This window comes from Aedes albopictus, chromosome 2 (genome assembly GCF_035046485.1).
Source record: "Aedes albopictus strain Foshan chromosome 2, AalbF5, whole genome shotgun sequence".
In the NCBI taxonomy this organism is placed as follows: Eukaryota; Metazoa; Arthropoda; class Insecta; order Diptera; family Culicidae; genus Aedes; species Aedes albopictus.
This window is the reverse complement of record NC_085137.1, coordinates 88,089,584-88,113,183: the sequence shown is the minus strand read 5'-3', so window position 1 is coordinate 88,113,183 and position 23,600 is coordinate 88,089,584. Positions and strand designations below refer to the sequence as shown.

The 23,600-nt window shown below is 40.8% G+C and overlaps 1 protein-coding gene across 2 annotated transcripts in view; it reads right to left on the bottom strand.

Annotated features, from left to right (window-relative positions):
* The window catches only part of LOC109427662 (uncharacterized), a 402,590-nt gene that overhangs the window by 2,825 nt on the left and 376,165 nt on the right, over window positions 1–23,600 (bottom strand). For both annotated transcript variants that reach the window (XM_062850046.1, XM_062850047.1), the window contains one exon: window positions 16,508–16,618. In XM_062850046.1, the coding sequence (XP_062706030.1) occupies window positions 16,508–16,618 (111 nt within the window). The remainder of the gene's footprint in view (window positions 1–16,507; window positions 16,619–23,600) is intronic.

Here is a 23,600-nt window from a genome sequence, read left to right as displayed (position 1 = left end):
GGGACCTTGATTGTATTTTAGGCTGACAAAATCGAAATAGTTTTTTTTTGTGAATTTTGAACTCCATAAAAAGACTCTGATTCTATCAAAGGAAACAATACAGTTAAAGGGGGATGGTGAAGGGGTGTCATTTATTTTAATTTTTGTCAGTTTTGATGAACGAGAAAAAAATGTAATTAATAGGGCTGTAGTATTAGAAATGAACTTTTGCTATTTATAGCGGAACCATTTTATCTTCTAATTTCTGTTGGCATGATATGCCTACCACTACACAGTCTTCTCGGAGCTTATAATAATTGGCTTCTTTAACCCTCAAGCAGTCGCGTATTCGACTACTTGCAACGGCACTATGTTAACGCTGTGTATCACAAGTGTGCATTTTTCATGGTGTGTGTGCTCAGTACACGACGCGACCGCTCCCGGGTTAACGATGTTGAGATACCGTCTACCCCCGTTGGTCTGGCCTCATCTAATCTGAACCTTTTTTTTAATTTGACCCCCTCTAATCTGCACATCGTTCAAACTAAAAATGGTTCAAACGTCATTCTGCTAATGGAACGAGGTGAAACGGAACGCGGAATCAAAACAAAACAGCAAAAACGGTTACCATCAGTGTTTTCTTCGATGTCCACAGGGTTACTAGAAGTTAAAATTAAAAAAACGAACACTGTTGGTTTGCATGAGGTGTCGTTCAAACCACGGGGGTAGACGCTAATTCGATATTCTAAATCTGCACGTCAAACAGAGTCAAAATCCAAATTTTCATGAATGTTGATGCCCGGGAACCTATTTTGAAAATTAATTTGAAGATTGTAGAAGTGGAACACATTATTCGAAAAATATGTGGTAGCGGTTGTGCACAATGATGACCGGTTTGGTACCTACCAAATATTTTTTTCGGTAAAAGCTTTTCATTTCGAGCAATTCGAGTTTAGATACTTTTCGTCATACAAAATAAAATGATTTTACTCCTGCTGACCAACATTGAACGCACTCCCTGCGGGTATTCTATTCCGCAAAAACACGCTTAATACAAAAACGATCAAAATCTGGCTAGAGGAATCTTCGTAGAAATCTCTAAAGGAATTCCTTGATTTGCCCCTGGAAAAATATCACTGGAGAAATCCTTAGAGAAGTTTGAAAGAAGTTTCTGAATCACTCCGGAAATTACTGTAATTCATAGAAGATGTCTGTAAAAAAAGCTTGCAAAATCCCCACAGGAATTCATGGACAATATCCTGAAGGTCTATACCCGAGCAGGAACGAATTAGATATAATACCAAGACAAGGTATTGAGTCATCGACAAAGATACCTCAACGAGTTATTGGTTTGGTACTGAGGGCTGCTTGAGGTATTATTGAATTATAGAACACGCACCATTTATTGTTCTAGGTTTTGCATACCTCAGTTTAATATTCTACAACCTATTCTCTGCTGCTCGGGTATCTGGGAGTTCCTGGAGAAAGCCCTAAAAATATCCTGAGGAATATCTAGAAGAAACTTTGAAGAAATCCAAGCACGAGTTTCAGCAAAAATTCAAGGAAAAGGAGCTCCTGGAATAATCCTTGGAGAAATTCCAGCAGTACTTTTAGGACTGCCTCCCTAAAGGACTTCTTATGCTCCACCAACATTAAATTCTGGAGGAAACTTAAGAAAAATCCTTGGAGAAATCTTTCCAAGAATCGCAAGAATAATTCTTAGGAAATTTATAGAGGAAACCCTGGTGGTATTGTAGGTAAATTCCTGAAGAAATCCCAGGCGGATAAAGGATTCCATACGGAATTCTTGGAGGAATACCCATTGATACCAAGAAGAATTCATCTTATTTGGATGCTTCCAATTGCTGGAAGTCTGTACCGGGAATTCATCATTTAAAAAATCTCTGGAGGACGTTTCCTTGGAAATTCTAGAGGAATCCCAGCAGTAATGTCCGAAGGAATCACTGCAGGTCTCTCTCTCTTCTTGGCGTAACGTCCTCATTGGAACAAAGCCTGCTTCTCAGCTTAGTGTTCTATGAGCACTTCCACAGTTATTAACTGAGAGCTTCCTCTGCCAATGACCATTTTGCATGCGTATATCGTGTGGCAGGCACGAAGATACTCTATGCCCAAGGAAGTCAAGGAAATTTCCTTTACGAAAAGATCCTGGACCGACCGGGAATCGAACCCGTCACCCTCAGCATGGTCATGCTGAATACCCGTGCGTTTACCGCCTCGGCTATATGGGTCCACTGCAGGTATTGTTTGAGAAATTCCTGATTAAGATTGATTGTAAAATGGCATGCAGAATGTAAAACACTTTTGCTTTTTAAAAAAAGCTATTTCATAATCAGGTAAGAAAACCGACAATATCTGGAGAAAACGCAATCGAGGCCTCCCAAAACGGGTCAGCACATATTAAACGATTTCGAATTTCTGCATTAAAATAATAAAAAAAATCTCAATAAAAATACGACGGATAATCGAGTTTAAAATTCCGGATAATCGAGTCTCCGGATAATCGAGTCCGACCTGTACTTCAGTTCCTGGAGCCTCATTTTTTATATGCTAGACTAGATACAAAATTATACATCTGCAGATATACCTCAAAGAATGCAGAGTCTAAAACGAATTACGACAGAAGTTACCTTAAATGACCAGAGGTCCAAGTGGATTTCAGAGGCTGCCAGCTTGTTCGGGCCATCAATATTAACTTCTTTTCCAAATCAGCCTAGATAGCTGTATACTGTCGGTAGCGGTTGGTAAAACTAGCTAAGAATAGCACTACTGACCGCTTGTTCCAGTGTAAAGAGTCCACTAGTCAGGCGACCCCTAATTCATGGTGTTATTCCTAGTAACACCCATGTCACATAAGAGTCACGGCACAGCAGGTTTTGGTTGCGCCGAATCGCACATCGTCAATTTATTAAAGCAGCATTTGCATGTTTTCGCCAGCCGAATCGATTAGCACGCGAAACCCCATAAATTAAATAAAAGGGAGAAATTCTGACATTTTCTTCGCAGCAACCAGTGTACGCAAAATATGGCACCGCAAGCGGAAAATAGGCAACAAAGAAGGCACGGCAACAACGTTTTGTTTTTTCGTTAGCAGATAATGACAAAATCGCTCCCGAGTTTGTTCACAACAAAAACGGTAGGAATATTTGTCTCGTTCCATTCACATCGTGATTTTCGCATTGTTTTACAACTGAAACTCAACTCTGCGGTTTGCAAGAGTCTTATTTCGTCCTAATGCTTATGAATTCGGTAATGTGGGTCGAAAATTTCAGCAGAAAAGCCGGAATATCAGCACACGCACGGCAAGCGATGTTTGTTTTATTGCTCTCATCGCCTGACATGCATTTGTTGCGGAGCGCCTTTGTTACCAACATGCACCGCTTATGACAAAGCGTTTGTTTTTCGGCGTGATCCGTTTTTCGTACCCTGGCAGCAACACTTCGTCACAAACCGCTAAAACGGGAACTGATTGGAGCCAAAACAATAGTTATGGAAACTATCAGTAAACAATGGGTCAAAAATTATCACATATCCTGCAATAGAATTCACTTCACTCATCCTGATATTTTTTTCAGATGACAGAGCACTACTAGCCTACTAGGGTGAATGTACCAATAGTGGTGCAATTAGTAGCTCCTTGTAGAAAAATAATTGAATAAAATTGATAATACCACAAAATAAAAAGTCTGAAAACGTTAATCGGTAGTTTTTCACTTAAATTTGCTAGGAAAAATGTAAAAACTATTGTTTATTTCAGTTTTTGCTAATAAATCGCTTGCACCAACTATACACGGTGCCTATTATGGAGGTAAAATTTAACATTGGTTCGTATAGTGGCGCATCCCATTGAATTCTTATGGGACCCACCACTATAGGAACACTACCACCACTGTAGGTGCAAAGGAGCAAAAAATTTAAGGAAAATAATTGTTTAAAATAGGTTTTTCGGCAAATCCTGAACACAAAACTGAATTAATGTTATTAATTAGTTATGATGCATCTATTAAAAATGTCATTTGCAAGCTTTTTGTTCGAAATAGTGCCAAATTGGCACTACCACCACTGTTGGTACTACCTCCACTAAGGGAGCTTTTACCCTAGCCGTTTTGCAAGTCTATCGGCCGAACGGAACACCCTACAACATCGAGGAAAACGTGAAAGATGATTTAAAAACGAAGCCGGTCGCGCGCACAGCCTGCTGCAATCTTCGGATTCGTCTAGACTAGAATTTTTGTTGGGTATTTTGTGGCGTTTCAGATTTTTCTGGGATCAAAAACTACTATTCTACGAAAACTATACCGCAAAAGTAGTGGATTGCGGTTCGGGTTCCGACTACCAAATCTGTTTTTTTTTTTCAAAATTTGAAGGTTATCCGGTTCCAAAAAACGAACAAATATAAAAAACAAGTAATGACAGTTAAAATGTTTCAAAAAAAAAAAAAAACTACTAGACGAAGCAACAACAATTTATTCGATTCCCTGAAAAAGATTCAATAAGGATCGAAACGTTGAAAATAGAAAACATATATGTAGTTGTTTTTGATCCCCGAAAAGATTGAAACGCCACAAAAATACTCAAAAAGTTTACCAAACAGTCGTCGTCAAAGTTGTGACTAGACTAGGAAGTAATCAAATAATGTTCCAATCGACTGGCCTACCTTGGAGATGGAGAAGGAATTTCTTTACCTTGGATTTTTACTGAAGGCCGAGAATAATGTGAGTCTTGAAATCAAATGGTGCATCATTAGTGGGAGTCGTACCTACTACAGGCTACAGAAGAAACTGCGGTCAACAAGAATTCGTCGCGTCAAACGTATCATATACAAACGCTTCCAATGACACGATATATCGAGGTGCAAGAGCGTAGGGACACTAGGCCTAGGAAACGTAGGAGGGCAGATGCCAAGCGTGAGAAGGACGAAGCGCTCGTCATCAAAACTGAACAACCGAAGTACTCGGAAATCTTGACGGAGATGAGGTGCGACGCCAAGCTCGTGGATCTGGAAGCCGATGTGCGCAGTATTAGACGCATTCACACAGGTGCGGTGAAATGATCCTCTAGCTCAAGCGCGACAAGGGAGGCAAGAGCGCCGTCAACGAAAGTCTGGCGGAAGAGGTCTTTGGCGAGGGTGTTGACTCTAACAGCGGAGGTGATTCTGCAGGTGAAAAACCTAGACGAATTCACTGACGCGGAAGAGCTCTCCATGACACTGCGGTAAGAGTGTAAGGTGCAAGTGGTCACCGCGGCCGTTAGGCTTAGGAAAGGCCCAGCAGAGATATAGGTAGCCTTGGTACAGTTACCTGTGGCGGACGCTACACGAGCCACTGGAGGTTTGTTTCAGGTGCCTGTAACCAGGACATAAGTCATAGGACTGTAATGGCCCTGACAGGAGCAAGTCCATAAGGCACAAGGCTTCACGAGTTCACCCATGTGTTTGATTTGCTCCGGGAAATCCGCGAACGACAAGCATCTAACGGGAGGTCCAAGGTGCCCGACCTTCAGAAGAGCCGTAGCTGACAAATCACAGTGCAGGTAACGCAGCTGAATCTGAATCACTGTGACGCAGCTCAGCAACTGCTTTGTCACGCAGTTTCTGAGTGGGGGACGGATATCGCCATCGTAGCAGACCCAAATCGAGTACCCGCCGGCAATGACAAAGTAAACAGGGTCATCGTCTGTAGCTGTTATGCGCCTCCACGGGGGTCGATGGAGCAGTTTACGCAGATACTGGACTGTATAACGACCGTGCTGACAGAGCGAAGACCGGTAAGTAATAACGGGTTCAATGCCTGGGCCGAGGAATGGTGATGTCCTTTACGAACCAGCGAGGTCAGATCCTGCTGAAGGCTGGCTAATATTGGTACCAGAGAGTACCTTTACTCGGGATGGAGCGGAGTCGATAATCGACGTTACTTTTTGTAGCCCTTGCCTGACAAGTAGCTCGAAGTGGAGCGTAGACGATAGCTACACTCACAACGATCACCTGGCGGTTCGCTACAGTATCGACTAAACTACAACAACAGCAGGTAGCGGGTAGAGGAAGAGGCGACTAGGCCAAGGCCAAGACCTCGTAGGTGGAAGACATCATACTTCAACGACGAGGTATGTATTTGGGGAGGCTCTCCGTCGTGAGCAATACCTACTCGGTTTAAGCGGAGATAAACTGGTAGTGGTGCTCTCGCGTGCGCCTAGGCAAGTCTACCCTAGAAATGGGAGACCACCAGCTTACTGGTAGACTCAAGCGATTTCGGACCTGCGCCGCACCTCCCTACGAGCCAGGGGGTGGATGCAGCGTGCACGAACTAAGGAAGAGCGAAACGAACGGCGGGTGATGTTCACCGCTGCCAATGTTTCGCTGTAGACTAAGATAAGGGCAAGCAATAAGGTCTGCTTTGAGGGTCTCTTTCAGAGTGCCAATGCGAATCTGTGTGGTGATGCCAACAGAATCGTGATGGTGTAATGGCTCCTACAGAGCAGTCTCCAGAGATGTTGGAGTGGATCATCGAGGGACTTTACCCGCATCATGATCCTAGCCCTTGGCCTGCTTTCGTAGGACAGCTGGAGACTGAGGCTAGCGATGAGGAAAGGATCACCGATCAGAACTTTGCGGAGAAAACAAAGTCCCTTAGCGTAGGTAAGGCCACAGGTCCGGACGGAGTTCCGAAATTGACCCTAAAAGTAGTGATTGCAGAGGCTTCCGGGATGTTCAGGTCTGCTATGCAGAAATTCCTGGACAAGGGAGTTTTCCCAGAGATTTGGAAGCGGAAGAGTCTGGTTCTATTGAAAAAGGCGGGAAAATATATAGAAAATATATGTATAGAACAATATGCATGATCGACACGACGGCGAAGATGCTCGAAAAGATCATCCTCAACAGAACGGTAAATGGTCTCTCGAGCAACCAGTTCGGCTTCCGGAAGGGGAGGTCGACGATAGACGCTATCCTGTCGGTAACAAAGACCGCCGAGATTGCGCTCCAGCGTAAGAGGAGAGGGATTCAGTGGCTCTGGATGTAAGGAACGCGTTCAATAGTGCTAGTCCGGGCTTTACAGCAGGGCGGCTGTTGCCGATGCACTCCTGCGTCTGGTGATAACCGGGTACCTGTACAAGATTCTCGGAAGTTACTTTCAGAATCGAGTACAAGCTTACGACACTGAGACGGGTCGCAAGTACTTTTACATAACCTCAGGAGTCCCGCAAGGTTCCAGCTTGGGCGCGGGGTTATGGAATGCCATGTACAATGAGGTGTTGAGGTTAAAGTTCCCGGTGAGACTGGCAACCACCATAGGCTTCGCTGACGACATTACGCTGGAAGTCTACGGTGAATCGATCGAAGAAGTGGAATAGGCCGGTGATAAGTGTAGGCCCGCCTTTCTTAAACTTTGGGTCGCGACCCAGCAGCTCCATAAGAAATACACGCGTCGATATAGAAGTTTGAGAAAGGCTAGTGTAGACGACTGCAATATCACTTCGACGGGTTGAGAAGTCCCAAAAAAATGACCACGTGGTTTATGGACAGCCGCAAATCGCGTTGCACGCATGTATCAGTTCTTAATGCTTGCAGAACAGTGTGCAGGCGTGGCTGACCCTGCCTGCCTTCCGAGAACAAAGGGAGTGGTGATGATCACTCGGGAAACTGGCTAAGCGCCAGCATACTACTTTGGTAATCTCCCCAAAGCGAGTCATTGCTGTTCGTTGCTGCAGGCTACGCAGCTAACCTTGAGGGTGCTATATGCAATAGCCCCTTTCTAAAGCAATGCCTTCTTGATGGTTTCGAGGAGAGACGAAGGGTTTGGCTGCCATCGAATAATGCAGCAAATTGAATACATACCTATATGGTAGAATAAATGTTATCATAAATAAGATGTAGAACAAATAAATTTATGTAAAATTTAATGTTTGTACATATATCGTACCTGCAACCGAACGGATGTCGGATTAACAGAGATGAAAAACAGCTGTTTTTTAAATAATTGTACGAGCCCTTATCCAAGTAACATTTAACCGAATCAGTATGCTTATACGTTATGTGAATTAATGCGATATAACGAGTTGAACAACAACGAACAAGGGAAGGTTTTCCGTGCACACATTTGAGAACTTTTGGTAAAGAGACATTTTTATTTAACCTCTTTGAGCAAGTAGTTATTTTTGAATTGGAAGCTGCAAAGTAACGAAACAAAGAGCCGAAATATCTCACATCTGACAAAGGACAACAACATCGAAGTTTGCCTGAAAAGGAAGGACACGTCTTCCTTTAATGTATCACTTGCTCACGTACCAGCGCTCATCAGCAGCACTACGACTTCAAAGTGCTGATGGCGGAAACCTTCTGCACCACAAGCTGCGGTTCTTCACCAAATTTGTCTTTCACGTTCGCTAGTTTGTGCCCCAGAAGCAGCATTCAACATCACCAAGGCGTCTCACGCGTCGCTCCGAGGGAAATGCTCCAGAGTGGATATCAACCCGAAATTAATTTCCTTCTCAGCACGTGATTCTGCAGCGATGGCATTTGCTCATAAACTCTCAGACATTGCACTTCATCTGTCCAACAAAGTCAAGCGCAACCAATAGAAAGGCAATGGAATTTCGCCGAAATATTTTATGCATCAGTGAAACCTTCAGTAGATGGAAAATTTGCGTTGCAGTCCAGTGAAGTCATATTCTCCCGCACTCTAAAATCAACCCCAGTAACCGCAGCTCGACATTCAACAACCGTTCTACCCAAAAGCAGCCGCACGGACCAGCACAAAAGGAGCAACTTTTTAAGCCAAGGACCCACGCACCGAGTCGCCAAGGATGGTTCCACACAGCTTTGCGAAGCCCGGATGATTTTCACCCAGCCTGGGGCGAGCTTCCTCATTTCTTTCCGTTCCGTCCCATTCGAGGTGGTAGATAGTCTGAGAGCTAGCACTGCTGTTCTGACAGACAGACCCACCGGAGGATAAAGTTCTTCACTCTTGGACCAATCTCTGACGCGACCAGGAAAAGTTCACACGATGTGATGACAAGAAGGAGACGTGTGTCCCTGTGAGGTGCTTCGTCAACTCCGAAATGGATACACATAGCAAGAAAATATCAAAATCGATTTGGAAAATTATAGCTCCTAATGGACGAGGAGGACGCATTCCATATACTCACAGTGGAAAACTTTTGAAATGTGGAAATTGAACAAATTTGAAACAAAGTTTATAACTCCCAGAGAGATGGCTGTTTACAATTCTCCAATTTGTGTGCGTGTCGGTATGATATGACACAAAGTAAGTCAAGCAGTAATCATTTATTGTGGAAATCATCATCAACTAATTCCTTTGAGGCGGTTTAAAAAGTTTATACATTTGGAGAACATTTGTCAATGACGCTGACAGGATAAAGCCAACGATTATTTGAATCGGCTTAAAAAATGTCTGTTTTTTTGCCTTTCTCGTACACCAAGTGTACGGGAAAGGCTATATGTTCACTCCAAAAATGACTTTTTGATAGAAGGCCCGGAGGGTCGAGTCACATACACCAATCGACTCAGCTCGACAAATTGAGGTGATGGCTGTGTGTGTGTATGTGTGTGTGCGTATGTGTGTATGTGCGTGTACAAAACAAACTCACATCACTTTTTGACAGTAAACCTCAACCGATTTTAATGACCGACAATTCATTCGACGCTGAATCTGTTCCCATTGTTTCCTATTGAAAATGGTTCGGATCGGTCCAGCCGTTCCGGAGTTATAACAATTTAGGTGTTCTGGACCGGTACCCCAGGAAGGGGCCAGATATGAAAATGTTACAAACCCATGCATGCGACACATCAAACCGTGGCATTTTCGATAACCTAATGAACGATAAGCAGCAAAATAGTTTCAGACCATATCTGAACTGGTAATGTTCCGAAACCGGTTCCGGGTGTTCCGCCGATTGTGGCCAAATATAAAAAGTGAACTAAATTCATACATGCGATACATTAAATAGCTGCTTTTTTCGATTACCAGTTGAACGGTAAGCAGAAAAACAGTTTCAGACCATATCTGAACCAGTAGTGTTCAGGAACCGGTTCTGGGTGTCCCGCTGGAAGTGGCCAATTAAAAAAATGACCCAAACCCATGCATGCGACATATCAAATAGCGGCTTTCTCGATAACCAGACGAACGGTAAGCAAAATAATAGTGTCAGACCGGTAGTATTAGATATGAACCGGTAGTGTTCCGGAACCAGATTCTGGTATCCTGCCGGAAGTGGCCAAATAAAAAAACTGAACCAAACACATGCATGCAACACATGAAGTAGTGGCTTTTTTGATAACCAGATGAACGGTAAGCAGGAAAATAGATTCAGACTGGTATCTTATATCTGCACCTATAGAGCTCCGGAACCAGCTCCCGATGTCCCGCCGGAAGTGGCCAATTATAAAAGTGAAACAATTATAAAAGTTTGATGCGACACATCAAACCACAGATTTTCGATAACCAGATGAACGGTAAGCAGCAAAATAGTTTCAGACCATATCTGAACCGGTTCCGGGTGTCCCGCCAAAAGTGGTCAATTAAAAAAGAGAATCAAACACATGCATGCGACACATCAAATAGCGGCTTTTGTGAAAACCAGATGAACAGTAAGCAGGAAAATAGTTTCAGACTGGTATGTTATATCTGAACCGGTAGTGTTCCGGAACCGGTTTCGGGTGCCCCGCCGGATGTGGCCAATTAAAATACTGACCTAAATCTATGCATGCGACACATAAAATATCAGCTTTTTCGATAATCCGATAAACGGTCAGCAACAAAATAGTCTCTATTGGAGGCGAATGAATTAAAATTAATAAATTTAAAGCCTCAAAAAAAAAAAAAAAATAGTCTGACCACACTTAATATGACCATTGACCAGCAGTGTTGCGGAATCCTGAAGGAATTCTGATTTTTTTTTTCAACGAACCCCTAGAAGAATACACATGTCTATATTACCCTTTACAGGCATGTACCAATTTTCTAGTACGACGGAACGTACTGGGAAAAACTTTTGAATTAGAAGGCACAGAATGTTGATTAATTTGCAAATTATTAGCAATGCGGAACAAATTTAGCGCTGCTGTTGCATACAATCATCATCTTCTAATCGGCGAGATTCAGCTGTGTATTTTTAGGATTCATCAACAAGTGGAGTAAATTGGGCGCCGGTTCAACACATGGAAAACGTTGCGGTGAAAACGCCCGCCAGTGGATCGCAGATTATATCTGATGGCAGATAGAGGAACGAAGGAATGCCAAAGCTGCGATAGAGCGAGCGAAAACATTAGAAGCCAAAATCGTAACCCCTCAGCACTATTCAGTTCTCGAAAAAAAAAAGCTAAACGCTCATGTTGACGACAGCAGGCTGAATTCCGTGCTGGATGATACTGTGTGCTCCATATTGCCACGCTTCATTTTGTCTCGAAGCAAATTTATGAATTCCAAGAGTGTTCATTGACTACGAAAAAGCTTCCGACCGTCTCAATCACGGAAGTATGTATGAGTAACTCTCGCTAAAATCAGCCCACTATTTACACCTTGTCTTTAAAATGATTCTCTTGCAGTTTTTCTGAAAGTCCTCACACAAAAAGTGAACCAAATGCAGTTGGTGGTTCAAATTGAAGGCTGATTGACTCTCTTTGATTATTTTTCTTAAAGGAGAATCTCTCAAAAATTTTCAATGCTATCAAGTTTCTTTTTCCCTGAGAATCTGCTCATTTCAGTCGGCTTGATTTATTTCGTGTTTAATTCCACGTGCAGCATGTTCGATTACATGTGTCGGTTTTTCTGAAGAAACGTAACAAAAATACAACTCGCATCCTTTCTCCAGAGTCCCACAAGCTACGAGCACAAATGAAATTCACTGCGATGTCATGAGCGGACGAATCCCATGCAAGAAAAATCGCTGTATTCCATCCATGATACCATGATACACAATTGTCAAGTGGGAAAAAATGATAAGCTGCCGCGAGGTAAATTGTAGGTTGGGCTCGGGTTTTTCTTCCATGCCGTGACAGATTTGTTGAAAAAAGCTGACAGGTTTTCCGCCGAAATGGAATTTGTGCTGCCTGAATTGGAAACGCGATGGCGATGACGACGTCGGCAATGCGTGATAGCAATTCAAATACGTGTAGATTGAGAGGAAAAAAATGCTGTCATGTTGTCAGATGGAAATGGGCAAGGCTGGTGGAATGAAATATGGTTGAGATTTTCGTGTTTTGCATAATGGGATATATTCAGATGATTTGTTTTCAAGTCGAATAATGGGTTGCTGTAACAACAGACACTAGATGATAATTCTATAATATCTATAATATCCTACTGAATTAGACCAATTCGAACCAGAATTAATATATTATTCAAAAGCATTTATCATTGACATCCTTATTTCACCGCACATTATAGCAAACCCCTGCAGAGACATCACTCAAACCAGATCAAAACGATGATACCATGAAAGCATAGCATCCATCATCGTATATTCTCCCACAAGTATGGCAGGTACCGGAAAGCAGCTTGTCAGCTAGTTCATCATCCTGTGTACACCCTCCCTGACTCCGCTCACTCTTCATCGCAACAAATCACTCCACTTTGCGCGTACCGAACTCAAAAATGTGATTGCATGGTATCAATCCATGTCACAGTGACTGCTTCCCACCCACGTCAAAACTTGCCACAAGCGGAACCGGCAGTGTATCAGACTTTGACTAGTGTGAACCGGCTTCTGTAATTAAGTGGCACTTCATTAGCAGCCAAAAAAGCCATCAAAGCTCCGCTCGAGGGCTCGAGGCGTGCTCCTCCTGTTAAAGTCTAATTTAATTACCCCAGCGGCAGCATCCAGCAGCTGTGGCTTCTTGTTTACACAAGCTGCGGAATCATAAGGCAACTTTTTGCGCCCTGTGATGGCTACAACCGAAATGAAAGAAAAAAAAACCCGGATTAATCCACCTAGTGGTGATAGTGCCTTTCTCGTCGAATTTATACTCATGATCTTTCCGTCGACGTAAGCATCCTGAATCCTATGAATACTTTATTTATAAAAGCAAGAATTTCATCCAAGCCATCGTCGAGTTGGGAAACTTATTGATGGCATATATTCCCGACGTTATGTTCAATGTATAGGCAGAGTTGAAAAATATCAGACTTCTTAGTTGACTGCGTGACCACCTTTACTATTACTGGAGGCCGATCAATACCTAGACGATAATAACAAGCTAAAATCTAATTTACTTCACAATCAAAAATCACTTTACAGTCTTCAATAAACTTTTTCCTGCACACTTTACTGGTTACTAGATTCAAGAAATTTGACCAGAAAAATGGAAGCAAGTGAAATTTTCCATACTGAATACAATTCAAATTTGAACCATATCACAGAGCGCGAGGAGCAACCAGTCGGATCAAAATTTTGCGCAGACATTTTAGACGCAAAAGGAGATTCAAAAATTTTGTTTGAGGTTGATGCAAATTGATTTCAATTTTCCCATGCAACCCCCATTCTACTGTAGGGGTTGTGTGCTAGTAGTGGACCCTGCGCGTATAGTGGACCCCCCACCAGTGTTGGGAATACTCACTTGGGAAAAGTTATACTCACTTGCTTCTATCTCAGTCCAGAAGCATGCTTTTAGATTGTAGTTTAATCTAAAAGTTTGCCGAATAAAGTAAAGGTCGCAGACGCATACCAAAACCGTGAGAGAGCTGTGAGCACAACGTGAGTACAAATTACATGAATTTTACTCACCTCGTACTCACAGCTCTCTCACAACTTTGTTTGGTATGAGTCTGCGACTTTTACTTTATTCGGCAAACTTTTAGATTAAACTACAAACTAAAAGCCCTTCAAACATCATTTTTGATAGCATGCTTCTGGACTGAGATAGAATCAAGTGAGTATCACTCTTGCAAGTGAGTATTCCCAACACTGCCCCCCACAGAAAAACTCGAATATAAATGCCCAAATCAACTGTTTTCAGGCAACTTCCACCGGGGGAACATCAATTACATTGCTACACAGCAGTTCCTGGCAAACGAATTGCCCAGCGGCCACAAAAATCGATTATTTTAACTATTTAATGAATGTAAACACTCAAAAGGGTCCACTATAGGCACATTCAGGGAGGGTCCACTATAGGCTCCGTCAGCAGCGTGACAGATAACATGGAAATCAAATGGGGGGTCCACTATAGGCGCCGATATATTTGTAAATAATCCTATAGTGGGCCCCGGTGGGGTCCATTATAGGCAACATCGATGCATATTTTCAAATGCGTATTTCACTGGATTAATATATTAATGATGTATGTTTGACGTTCTTAACATAAAGAGGGGACATGAAAATTGTTATAAAACTCCACTTTGGAACAATCCAATGACGTAAAATAGCTAAAAAGCCGCAGAAATAAATTTCGATGGCTTAGGGGGTCCACTACTAGCACCCAAACCCTATATTTACACCTCAGGAATTTGAAAAGGTGTGATTTGATGAGCCTGCTTCAGTTTTGTCAAGATTTTGTTCTCTTACACATATTTATCGCTTGCATTGATTATTTTCACTGTTTTCACCACTTCATATGAGATACCTGGAACCGGTTCCAAGATTGTACCTGTTGTCTCAAATATGGTCTGAGACTAGTTTCTTGCTAACCGTTCAACAGGTTTTCTGAAAAGCTGAAATGTGATGTGCATGCATGAATTTGATTCATTTTGCATTTTGGTGATTCAAAACGGGTTCTGGAACACTATTCTGTAATGTGTTCTGTGACTATTTTCTTGTCAACCGTTCATTAGGTTATCGAAAAAGCCGTGGTTTGATGTGAACTGTTTCTGGAACACTACCGGTAGTCTCTGATGTGATCAAAGGCTGTGTTCTTTCAAACCGTTCATCAAGTTATCGAAAAAGCCGCGATTAAATGTGTCGCATGCATGGGTTTGGCTCCCATATGCATTTGACCACTTCCAGCGGGACACCCGGAACCGGTTCCGGAATACTGCTGGTTGTACCAAATATTGTCTGAAACCATTTTCTTGCTAACCGTTCATCAAGTTACCTAAAGAGCCACGATTTGGTGTGTCGCATGCATGGGTTTGGTTCACTTTTATATTTGACCACTTCCTGCGGGACATCCGGAACCGGTTCCAGAGCACTACCGGTAGTCTCTGTTGTGATCTGAGGTTATTTTCCTGCTCACCGTTCGCCAGGCTATCGAAAAAGCCGCTATTTGATGTGTTGCATGCATGGGTTTGGTCTAGGGTTTGGTTCACTTTTATATTTGACGATTTCCGGCGGGGCACCCGGAACCGGTTCCGGAATACTACCGGTAGTATGCTGTTATCTAAGGCTATTTTCCTGCTTACCGTTCTTCAGATTATCGAAAAAGCTGCTATTTAATGTGCCGCATGCATGGGTTTGGTTCCCATATACATTTGACCACATCCGGCGGGACACACGGAACCGGTTCCGGAACACTACTGGTTTTCCTAAATATAGTCTGATTCCATTTTATTGCTAACCGTTCATCAGGTTATCTGAAGAGCCACGAATTGATGTGTCGCATGCATGGGTTTTGTTCAATTTTATATTTGGCCACTCCCGGCGGGGCACCCGGCACCGGTTCCGGAACACTACCGGTAGTATCTGTGGGATCAAAGGCTATTTTGCTGCTCACTATTTATCATGTTATCAAAAAAGCCGCAATTTGATGTGTCGCACGCATGGATTTGGCTCACTTTTACATTATGCCACTTCCGGCGGAACATCCGGAACCGATTCCGGAACACTACTGGTTCAGATATGGCCTGAGACTATTTTCCTGCTTTCCGTTCATCAGGTTATCGAAAAATCCGCGGTCTGATGTGTCGCATGCATGGTTTTGTGGCATTTTCATATCTGGCCCCTTCCTGGGTTGCCGTAATTCTGCAAAGAGACGTAAGCGACATTGATAGTTTTGGCCCATTTTTTGATTATTATGCATGAAACTCTTGATCATCCTCTAAGTCTCTTTCCATAGATGATAGATTACGACTAGATCTTGCATTCTTATATAGCAGGCATTGCACAGTGTTATTTTTACACTAGATATTAAATATAACTAGCTGTCCCAGCAAACTCTGTTTTGCCAGGCTGTGGTGGTTTGACAATTGTTGGGCTCATAACAGCACCGCCCTCTAGATTGGTTTTATTTCGATCATGTTGAATTTCTACCCAGCTCATAAAAAACCAGTAACTTCACTATTTTCATACTTTTCTTGATAATTTTGGCAACTTTTTCTACATATAAACACTGCCTCCACGAATACGAATCAAACCATGCAAGAGTCATCCTGATCGGACCACCCGTTCGTGAGTTTTGTTGCCTCAAAGGGACTTAAAACTCATTTTTATATATAAAGATTGGTATATGTGACTCGACCCTCCGAGCCTTCTATCAAAAAGTCATTTTTGGAGTGAACATATAGCCTTTCCAGTACACTTAGTATACGAGAAAGGCAAAAATCATCGACAGCTTGCTTCTTACCTGCAGGGCGTAGGCCTTCTTCCAGGACATGATCTGCTCCGACTGGTTTCGACAGCGGGACCTCAGCTCGTTGATTATGAGATGCGCATTTTTCATATCCTTCGGCTCTTCCTGTTTGTTGTTGTTTCCCATTTTGGGGGGTTGGGAAGAAAGAAAAACAGATTCACAATAAAATTAAACAAATGTTTTAACATTGTGGAAGGAGTTAGGTTATGATAGAGGGTTAATTTATTCTGGCGGCAACGTGTTCATTTTCATCGTCTGAAATGTAAGGAGAGTAATTTAATTCGCGCTTAATTGGAGTTTCAATGAGCCAAAAAGGACGGAGTTCGTGCTTGTAGGATCCATTTCATGAAAGACGCTGCAAATGATGTTGAAAGTTTAGCTTGATGATACATTCCACGTAGGTCGGTCCCATACAAGGCCCAAAAGCTTTTATTAATGACACATTCCACACAATTATACACCAAGAATTCGAAATTTCAAACTGAGTTTTATATCCGAAACTTTTCAACTTTTCAGGATATGCAAGAGGAACCAATCTTAGGAAAAACATTTAAATAGTTAGGTGAAGCAAATACATTTTGCGTAAAGTACAGGGGATAGACAAAATGATCGGGACAGACAAAATTTTCCCATTTCAAAAAAATTTTATATAGCTGTAACTTTTCGAAAAGTGCATCAAATATTCTCACATTTTTACTGAAAGTTGATCAACTATTTGTGTTCCAGTGGACAAAATTTGGAAAAGATCGGACCATTCTGCACGAAGTTATAAAGATTCTAAAAAAAGGTATAATTATCCGATAGCCAACTTTGAGCTGTTATATCTCCGAATTCAATGAACTGAATGCAATGAAATTTTGACCATTTATGACTTACATAATGAGCTTTGAAAAACTTTTGACTTAACTTAAAATTCTTACCACGGAAGAAAATTATAACGATTAGATTATTTTTCTAATAAAACACCAAATTTCCTTAAATTTCAACATCGTTTCATAATTCAAGATGCTAATTATAGTTCATTTAAATTCCCTTGATTGTCTTGAATACAGATAATGTTTTGAAAGAAACTAACAACATAGGCGGCAATTCATTGGAAAAGTAATGGGATCCATATTAAAAATAGACCAGTTTATTAAAAAATCATAAAATTAATGAAATCGCTATAACTTTTTCTCTTGTTAATAATTTCAAGTTGAGTCAAACGTTTTTCAGAGCTCATTATATAAGTCATAAATGGTCAAAATTTTGTTGCATTCGGTTTATTGAATTCGGAGATATAACAGCTTAAAATTGACTATCGGATAATTCTATTATTTTTTAAAATGCTTATAACTTCGTGTAGAATAGCCGGATCTTTTCCAAATTTTGTCCACTGATACATAACAATCAATTACATTGATCAACTTACAATGAAAATTTGAAAACATTTGATGCACTTTTCGAAAAGTTACAGCTAATTTGACATTTTGTGAAAAGTGAAAATTTTGCCTGTCCCGATCATTTTGTCTATCCCTTGTATATAGCAGTGTACAATAATTGCAAATCCGGAAGTGGCCAGATCCATTCACAGCGTAACAAAAATTAGCTTTTGGCCTGTCTCAAGAGCAAACTTATGTGTCTCCGAAGGATTTTGGGCCGCTGAATCCGAATCCGGGCTCAGATTTGCTCCAACACGTCACAATTTTGAGCTATACCTCAATTTATAGGGCAAAATATGCGATTTTGGGTTTTTTTGACTGCAAGCCATTAGGCATGGCAATATTTTTTTTAGGCAACCAAAAGGTTAAATGGTCAATTAACATTTAAATTAACGACTCATGCAAAATATTTCGTTTTACCAAATCGAATTTGATAGTTTTAAGCGATTTATGTTAGGTACGATACTTCCCATACAAGTCACCCTCCAAAAGTTGCATGCAAGTTTTCATACTAACATAAAATGCTTAAATCTATCAAATTTGATTAGGTAAAACGAAATATTTTGCATGAGTCGTTAATTTAGAGGTTAATTGACCATTTAACCTTTTGGTTGCTTAAAAAAAATATTTCCATGCCTAATGGCTTGCAGTCAAAAAAGCCCAAAATCGCATATTTTGCCCTATAAATTGAGGTATAGCTCAAAATTGTGACGTGTTGGAGCAAATCTGAGCCCGGATTCGGATTCAGCAGCCCAAAATCCTTCGGAGACAAGTAAGTTTGCTCTTGAGACAAAAAAATGTTGCGCTGTGTTATTGGTCATTGGCACAATGCCCAGCCCATAGACATCTGGTTGGAAAATCATGAATTTTGAGCCGTCGAACGGTTGAGTTGCAAGAAATTCAGAAAGTGTCCCCTTTGGGTCCCTACCGGAACCGGTTTCAGAGTATCCGGAAGTGGCCAGATCCATTGGTAGTCATCTGTACAGTGCATATTGTCCCCAGACAACCTGGAGTCGCATAAGGATGCACGCAGTACATCGTATAATGTACTAGGGTATGTGTGCCATCAGTAATCTCACGCTCCCATATTCATCCTATTCGAAAACAAGCGATTACGGCACTGTTTGATTCCGTTCTTTTTTGTTTTAATGGGTGTTCACTTCTAACAAAAAATACAAAAATAAAAAAAAACAAAACAAACAGCACTTCAATCCTTTGTTTTTAGTAGGATGCAAATGGGAGCCACATGCTTAATAAGGGAAACAATACCCTATTTTAACTTATAACGGTTTCGGCTTGCAGTCACAGAAATAAGCGTTGGTTCTTATAATTCATCGCCGACGTTTCGATCCTCGGGTTTTGATCTTCTTCAGGGCTGTTTAACTTAAGGCTGCTTAATTTCGAGCCCTGAAGAAGATCCAAACCCGAGGATCGAAACGCCGGCGATGAATTAAAAGAATCAAGGCTTATTTCTGTAACTGCAAGCCGAAACCATTATAAATTCCACCAAAATCAGTCATCCAATAAACAGTACTATTCAAAGCTACTATCGCATATATGTACGGCGAAGGTAAAATTTCCACCGCATATGATGTTATTTTTTGAATTTATTGTGATGTACCTGGAAAAGTCGTATAACAACACAAATCATATTGTATACGAATACGATATGACTACATCGTTATAAACCATATTCTGCTGTTTTATTACGATGAACTTAACTTATTCGCAAAAGTGTGCGAGTGAGCTCGCAAGGTGTCAAACGAGTTCGTATGATTGCGTACTGTGATGATTATACGACTTCGCTTGGAGCTTTCCATATTATGCCAGTTGAACTTGCATTAGTGCACGAATGGTATCGCATAAATGTTAATTTAAGCTCGTTAAAGCGTGCATACAAACAACTCGCATAAGCTAGAATTGTTTATGTTGACATTGATTTGATATGTGATAACAATAAAAGATGTGCTGATGTACTGCGAATTCAGTGCAAACAAGCAATAGAAAATTAACATTAATTATTATGGCTACAAACTTATCAATTTTGTTTTGTGCCCTAATAATCAACAACGGATTATGCAAGCCAGAGAGGAATAATGGAAACAGTGAGGGGAATCACGCTTTGTCGTCTTTAACTCAAGATAGTCTGCTGAAAACGCACAGCGCAGGTAAACCAAGTGCATTGCAACAAACACGGAGGTGAGTTAGAATGCCTTACTTTATGTAGAATAGCCCGATCTTCCCAAATTTGGAGCATTGATAGACAACTAGTTGACCAACTTATACTAAAAATTTAAGAATTTTTGATGCACTTTTTGGAAAAGTTACAGCTAGCTGATCATTTTTTGAAAAGTGAAAACTTTACCTATCCCGATCATTTTGTCTATCTTCTGTATAAATTGATTTGAAATTTGTCGCGTATGATAAACACCTGCGTATGATGTACCAAATCTATCACAACTGCTTCGCCCGCTAAAATTTTCTGCTTTGGCTTGTAATGAAATACCAGGGGATCCTTAGATTTTAGCGTGACCTAATTTGGTGAACTAGCGTGACCTAATTTGTGTATCACCCTAGTTTAAGGTAACAGAAGATGATCTGAAATGGCAGCATGTAGGTGAAGTTCTTGAAGTTAAAATGGTCGCCTCTCTTGTGGGTAAAACAGACTATTTCTTCCATTCATCCCTCCGGTATAGAGGGTCTTGTTTCCCGGCCTGAAAAAAATCCCGGGATTCGGGATTTTTATTTTTAAAATCCCGGGATTTCCCGGGATCCCGGGAAAATCGAAATTTCCCATAACGGATACAAAAAGTAATGGAATGAATCCTAAACCAGTTTTAATCAAATTTCAGCAACTATTTAAAGTGTTCAACTCGTCGGGTTTTCATTTTCATTTCTCATTTCTAAAAATATTTACATTCCTGAAAAAATATGATTGAGGTCTTTTTATGCTATTTCTGGGAGCAAATTCGATAATTTCTCTGAAAAAGTTTGAGTGGTAAAAGTTGAAAGAGTGATTTGAAAATTTCTAAGGGCGGAATGCTATGTAAGATGATATTTTATACTCTGGGATGATGAAAGAATCACAGCCCAAATAATACCTGTTCCTACTGCTGGCTATGTTTTCAGCCCGGCTATTTAAAACATATCGCTCTGTTTTGTTAACACAAATCTCAGAAATAAATTTTGCAGAAAATCTAAACATGGAGATTTTTTTTGCTGGAAATGAATTCAAAGATTATCTTAAAATGCTTTAAGGACAAACGTCTTGAAATCCTGCTTCAACAGAGCATTAGAACTTCAAACGCACAAATCTCAAGAAGTACGCTTCACACAACAGTACATTTCTTTATTCTGTTCTTGCTCACTCGTAATTAGCTTAAAATAGGAAGATTAGGTGCGCTGGTTTTGTTTACGAAGAGATTTGTGCCCTCGAAATCGTCAGTATGTACCAAAGTCGGACATTGTGACGGCCATTTTGGGATTCTAACAAGTCTGACCTTAAAGTTTCAACTTTATTTATTGTTGTCCACATTTTTTTCGCTAGGTTTGTATGAAATTTTACCTATACTTCAGAAGAAAATGTCTGAAAGAATTCCATCGCAAAAATATTACAGAGGTAACATGGTAGGTTTCGTCAGGAATCGATTACCTAAATATTTTCCTGAACTACAAGCAACCGAACATTCTGTGAACGTGTACATTAGGGTGGCCCACACTTATATGAAAAACAAAAATTTCGAAAAATACCAAGTCTTACCTCCTTAATCAGTTGTTTTGGACTCCCAGAAGGTACGTTCAAAATTTGAGCAAAATCGGTTGAGCCTAAGGGGGCGCTCAAAACGCTTGAAGTTTGTATGGGAAAACTTGGCCAAATGTATGCAGAAATTTTAAGTTTTCGAATTTTGCCGCTAGGTGGCGCTGTAAACGTTCAATAATCAAACCCTTTGGTATTATTGTAGGTGACTGTATGCCAGAGAACTTTGTCGAAGACCGCAAAGTGATTCGACGGCTGTAAAAAAGTTATACCCTAGGCAAAGTGAGGCAAAGTATTGAGATTTCATTATTGATATTATTCCTTTACATGTATTGGAAAAATAACAATAAAGTTTATCCTCACTTTTCCTAGGGTATAACTTTTTTCACAGACGTTGGATCACTTTGCGGTCTTCGACAGGGTTGTTTGGCATATAGTCACCTACAATAATACCAAAGGGTTTGATTATTGAACGCTTACAGCGCCACCTAGCGGCAAAATTCGAAAACTTAAAATTTCTGCATACATTTGGCCAAGTTTTCCCATACAAAATTCAAGCGTTTTGAGCGCCCCCTTCGGCTCAACCGATTTTGCTCAAATTTTGAACGTACCTTCTGGGAGTTCAAAACAACTGATTTAGGAGGTAAGACTTGGCATTTTTCGAAATTTTTGTTTTTCATATAAGTGTGGGCCACCTTAGTGTACATCGAAATTTCTGTAAGCGAAATATCACCAAAAATATGTTGGACATCCATCGAAGATCTGAGCAAAAAAGATCAAGCAAAAAAATAAATGTATTACTGTTAGGTGAATGCTTAGGTGAAATATCTGAAGTATTTCTTCTTAACCTTAATATTTTTTAGAATTCGGTACAGAAGTTTCATCTGAAAATTTCCACATGTTTTGTACAAAAATTTAAACAAATTCTGCTTTATAAAATGCTGCCAGAAGTATGACCATACGAGAATGTACAAGGTCATAGCTTAAAATCAATCCACTGAATCCACATTTTAACCATTTTCATAGAAAGTTGTGGCTTCTGGTCCTGCCATATAATGTAGAATCGAATGGCAAAATGGAAATATTGATTAAGATGATTTATAGTGAATAGTTATGCTTCAGTAGAACAAATAGTTGTCATTATCTGAATTTTTGGGAAATCCCGGGAATTCCGCAAAAATATCCCGGGATTCGGGATTTTTTAGATCCCGGGATTTCCCGGGATTTTTGTCCCGGGAAATCCCGGGCAAGACCCTCTACTCCGGTAGCTTTTCGGTTTTCCATATCCTGACTATTGAATAATTTAAAATTTCCCCAACGATTCTAGTTCTGTGAACCCATCCAACACATCCAACAACGCAGTAGGCCTGGCCGCTTTGATGCTTGTGTCATATCTCCGATATGCTGCAAGCCTGCAAGCCTCAATAATGACAAGATAAGTAATTGGGCGTAATCTAACCCGTCTGTATTAGATTAGATAAGATTAGATTAGAAACCAAGTTTTATCAGGATTCGAGACACTTTGGCTTACGCCGACGGGAAGATGATGAGTATACATTTGACGAGAAAGGCACTATCACCACTAGGTGGATTAATCAGAGTTTTTGATTTTCGGCATTGAAAAGTTAAAATTTCAAACAATGCTATGGGTCCATCACCAGCTTTTCAAGCGAATGCTTGACCCAATTTCTCTTCCAATTCCCACTTCGCAGTACTTACATATGATGATGTCGCCTCTTAGGAGGGGACTTGTAAAGTCGGAGTTCCTCTTGTGAATTAAGTGCTACATCAACATTTTTCCCCATATCTTAAGTTACGGTAAAGATGGGTGTGGTCGCGAATAGCAACATTCATGCATTCAGAATTCTCCTTTCAGATTGGGCCAAGGTTCACTCCCAGGCTTATTTCG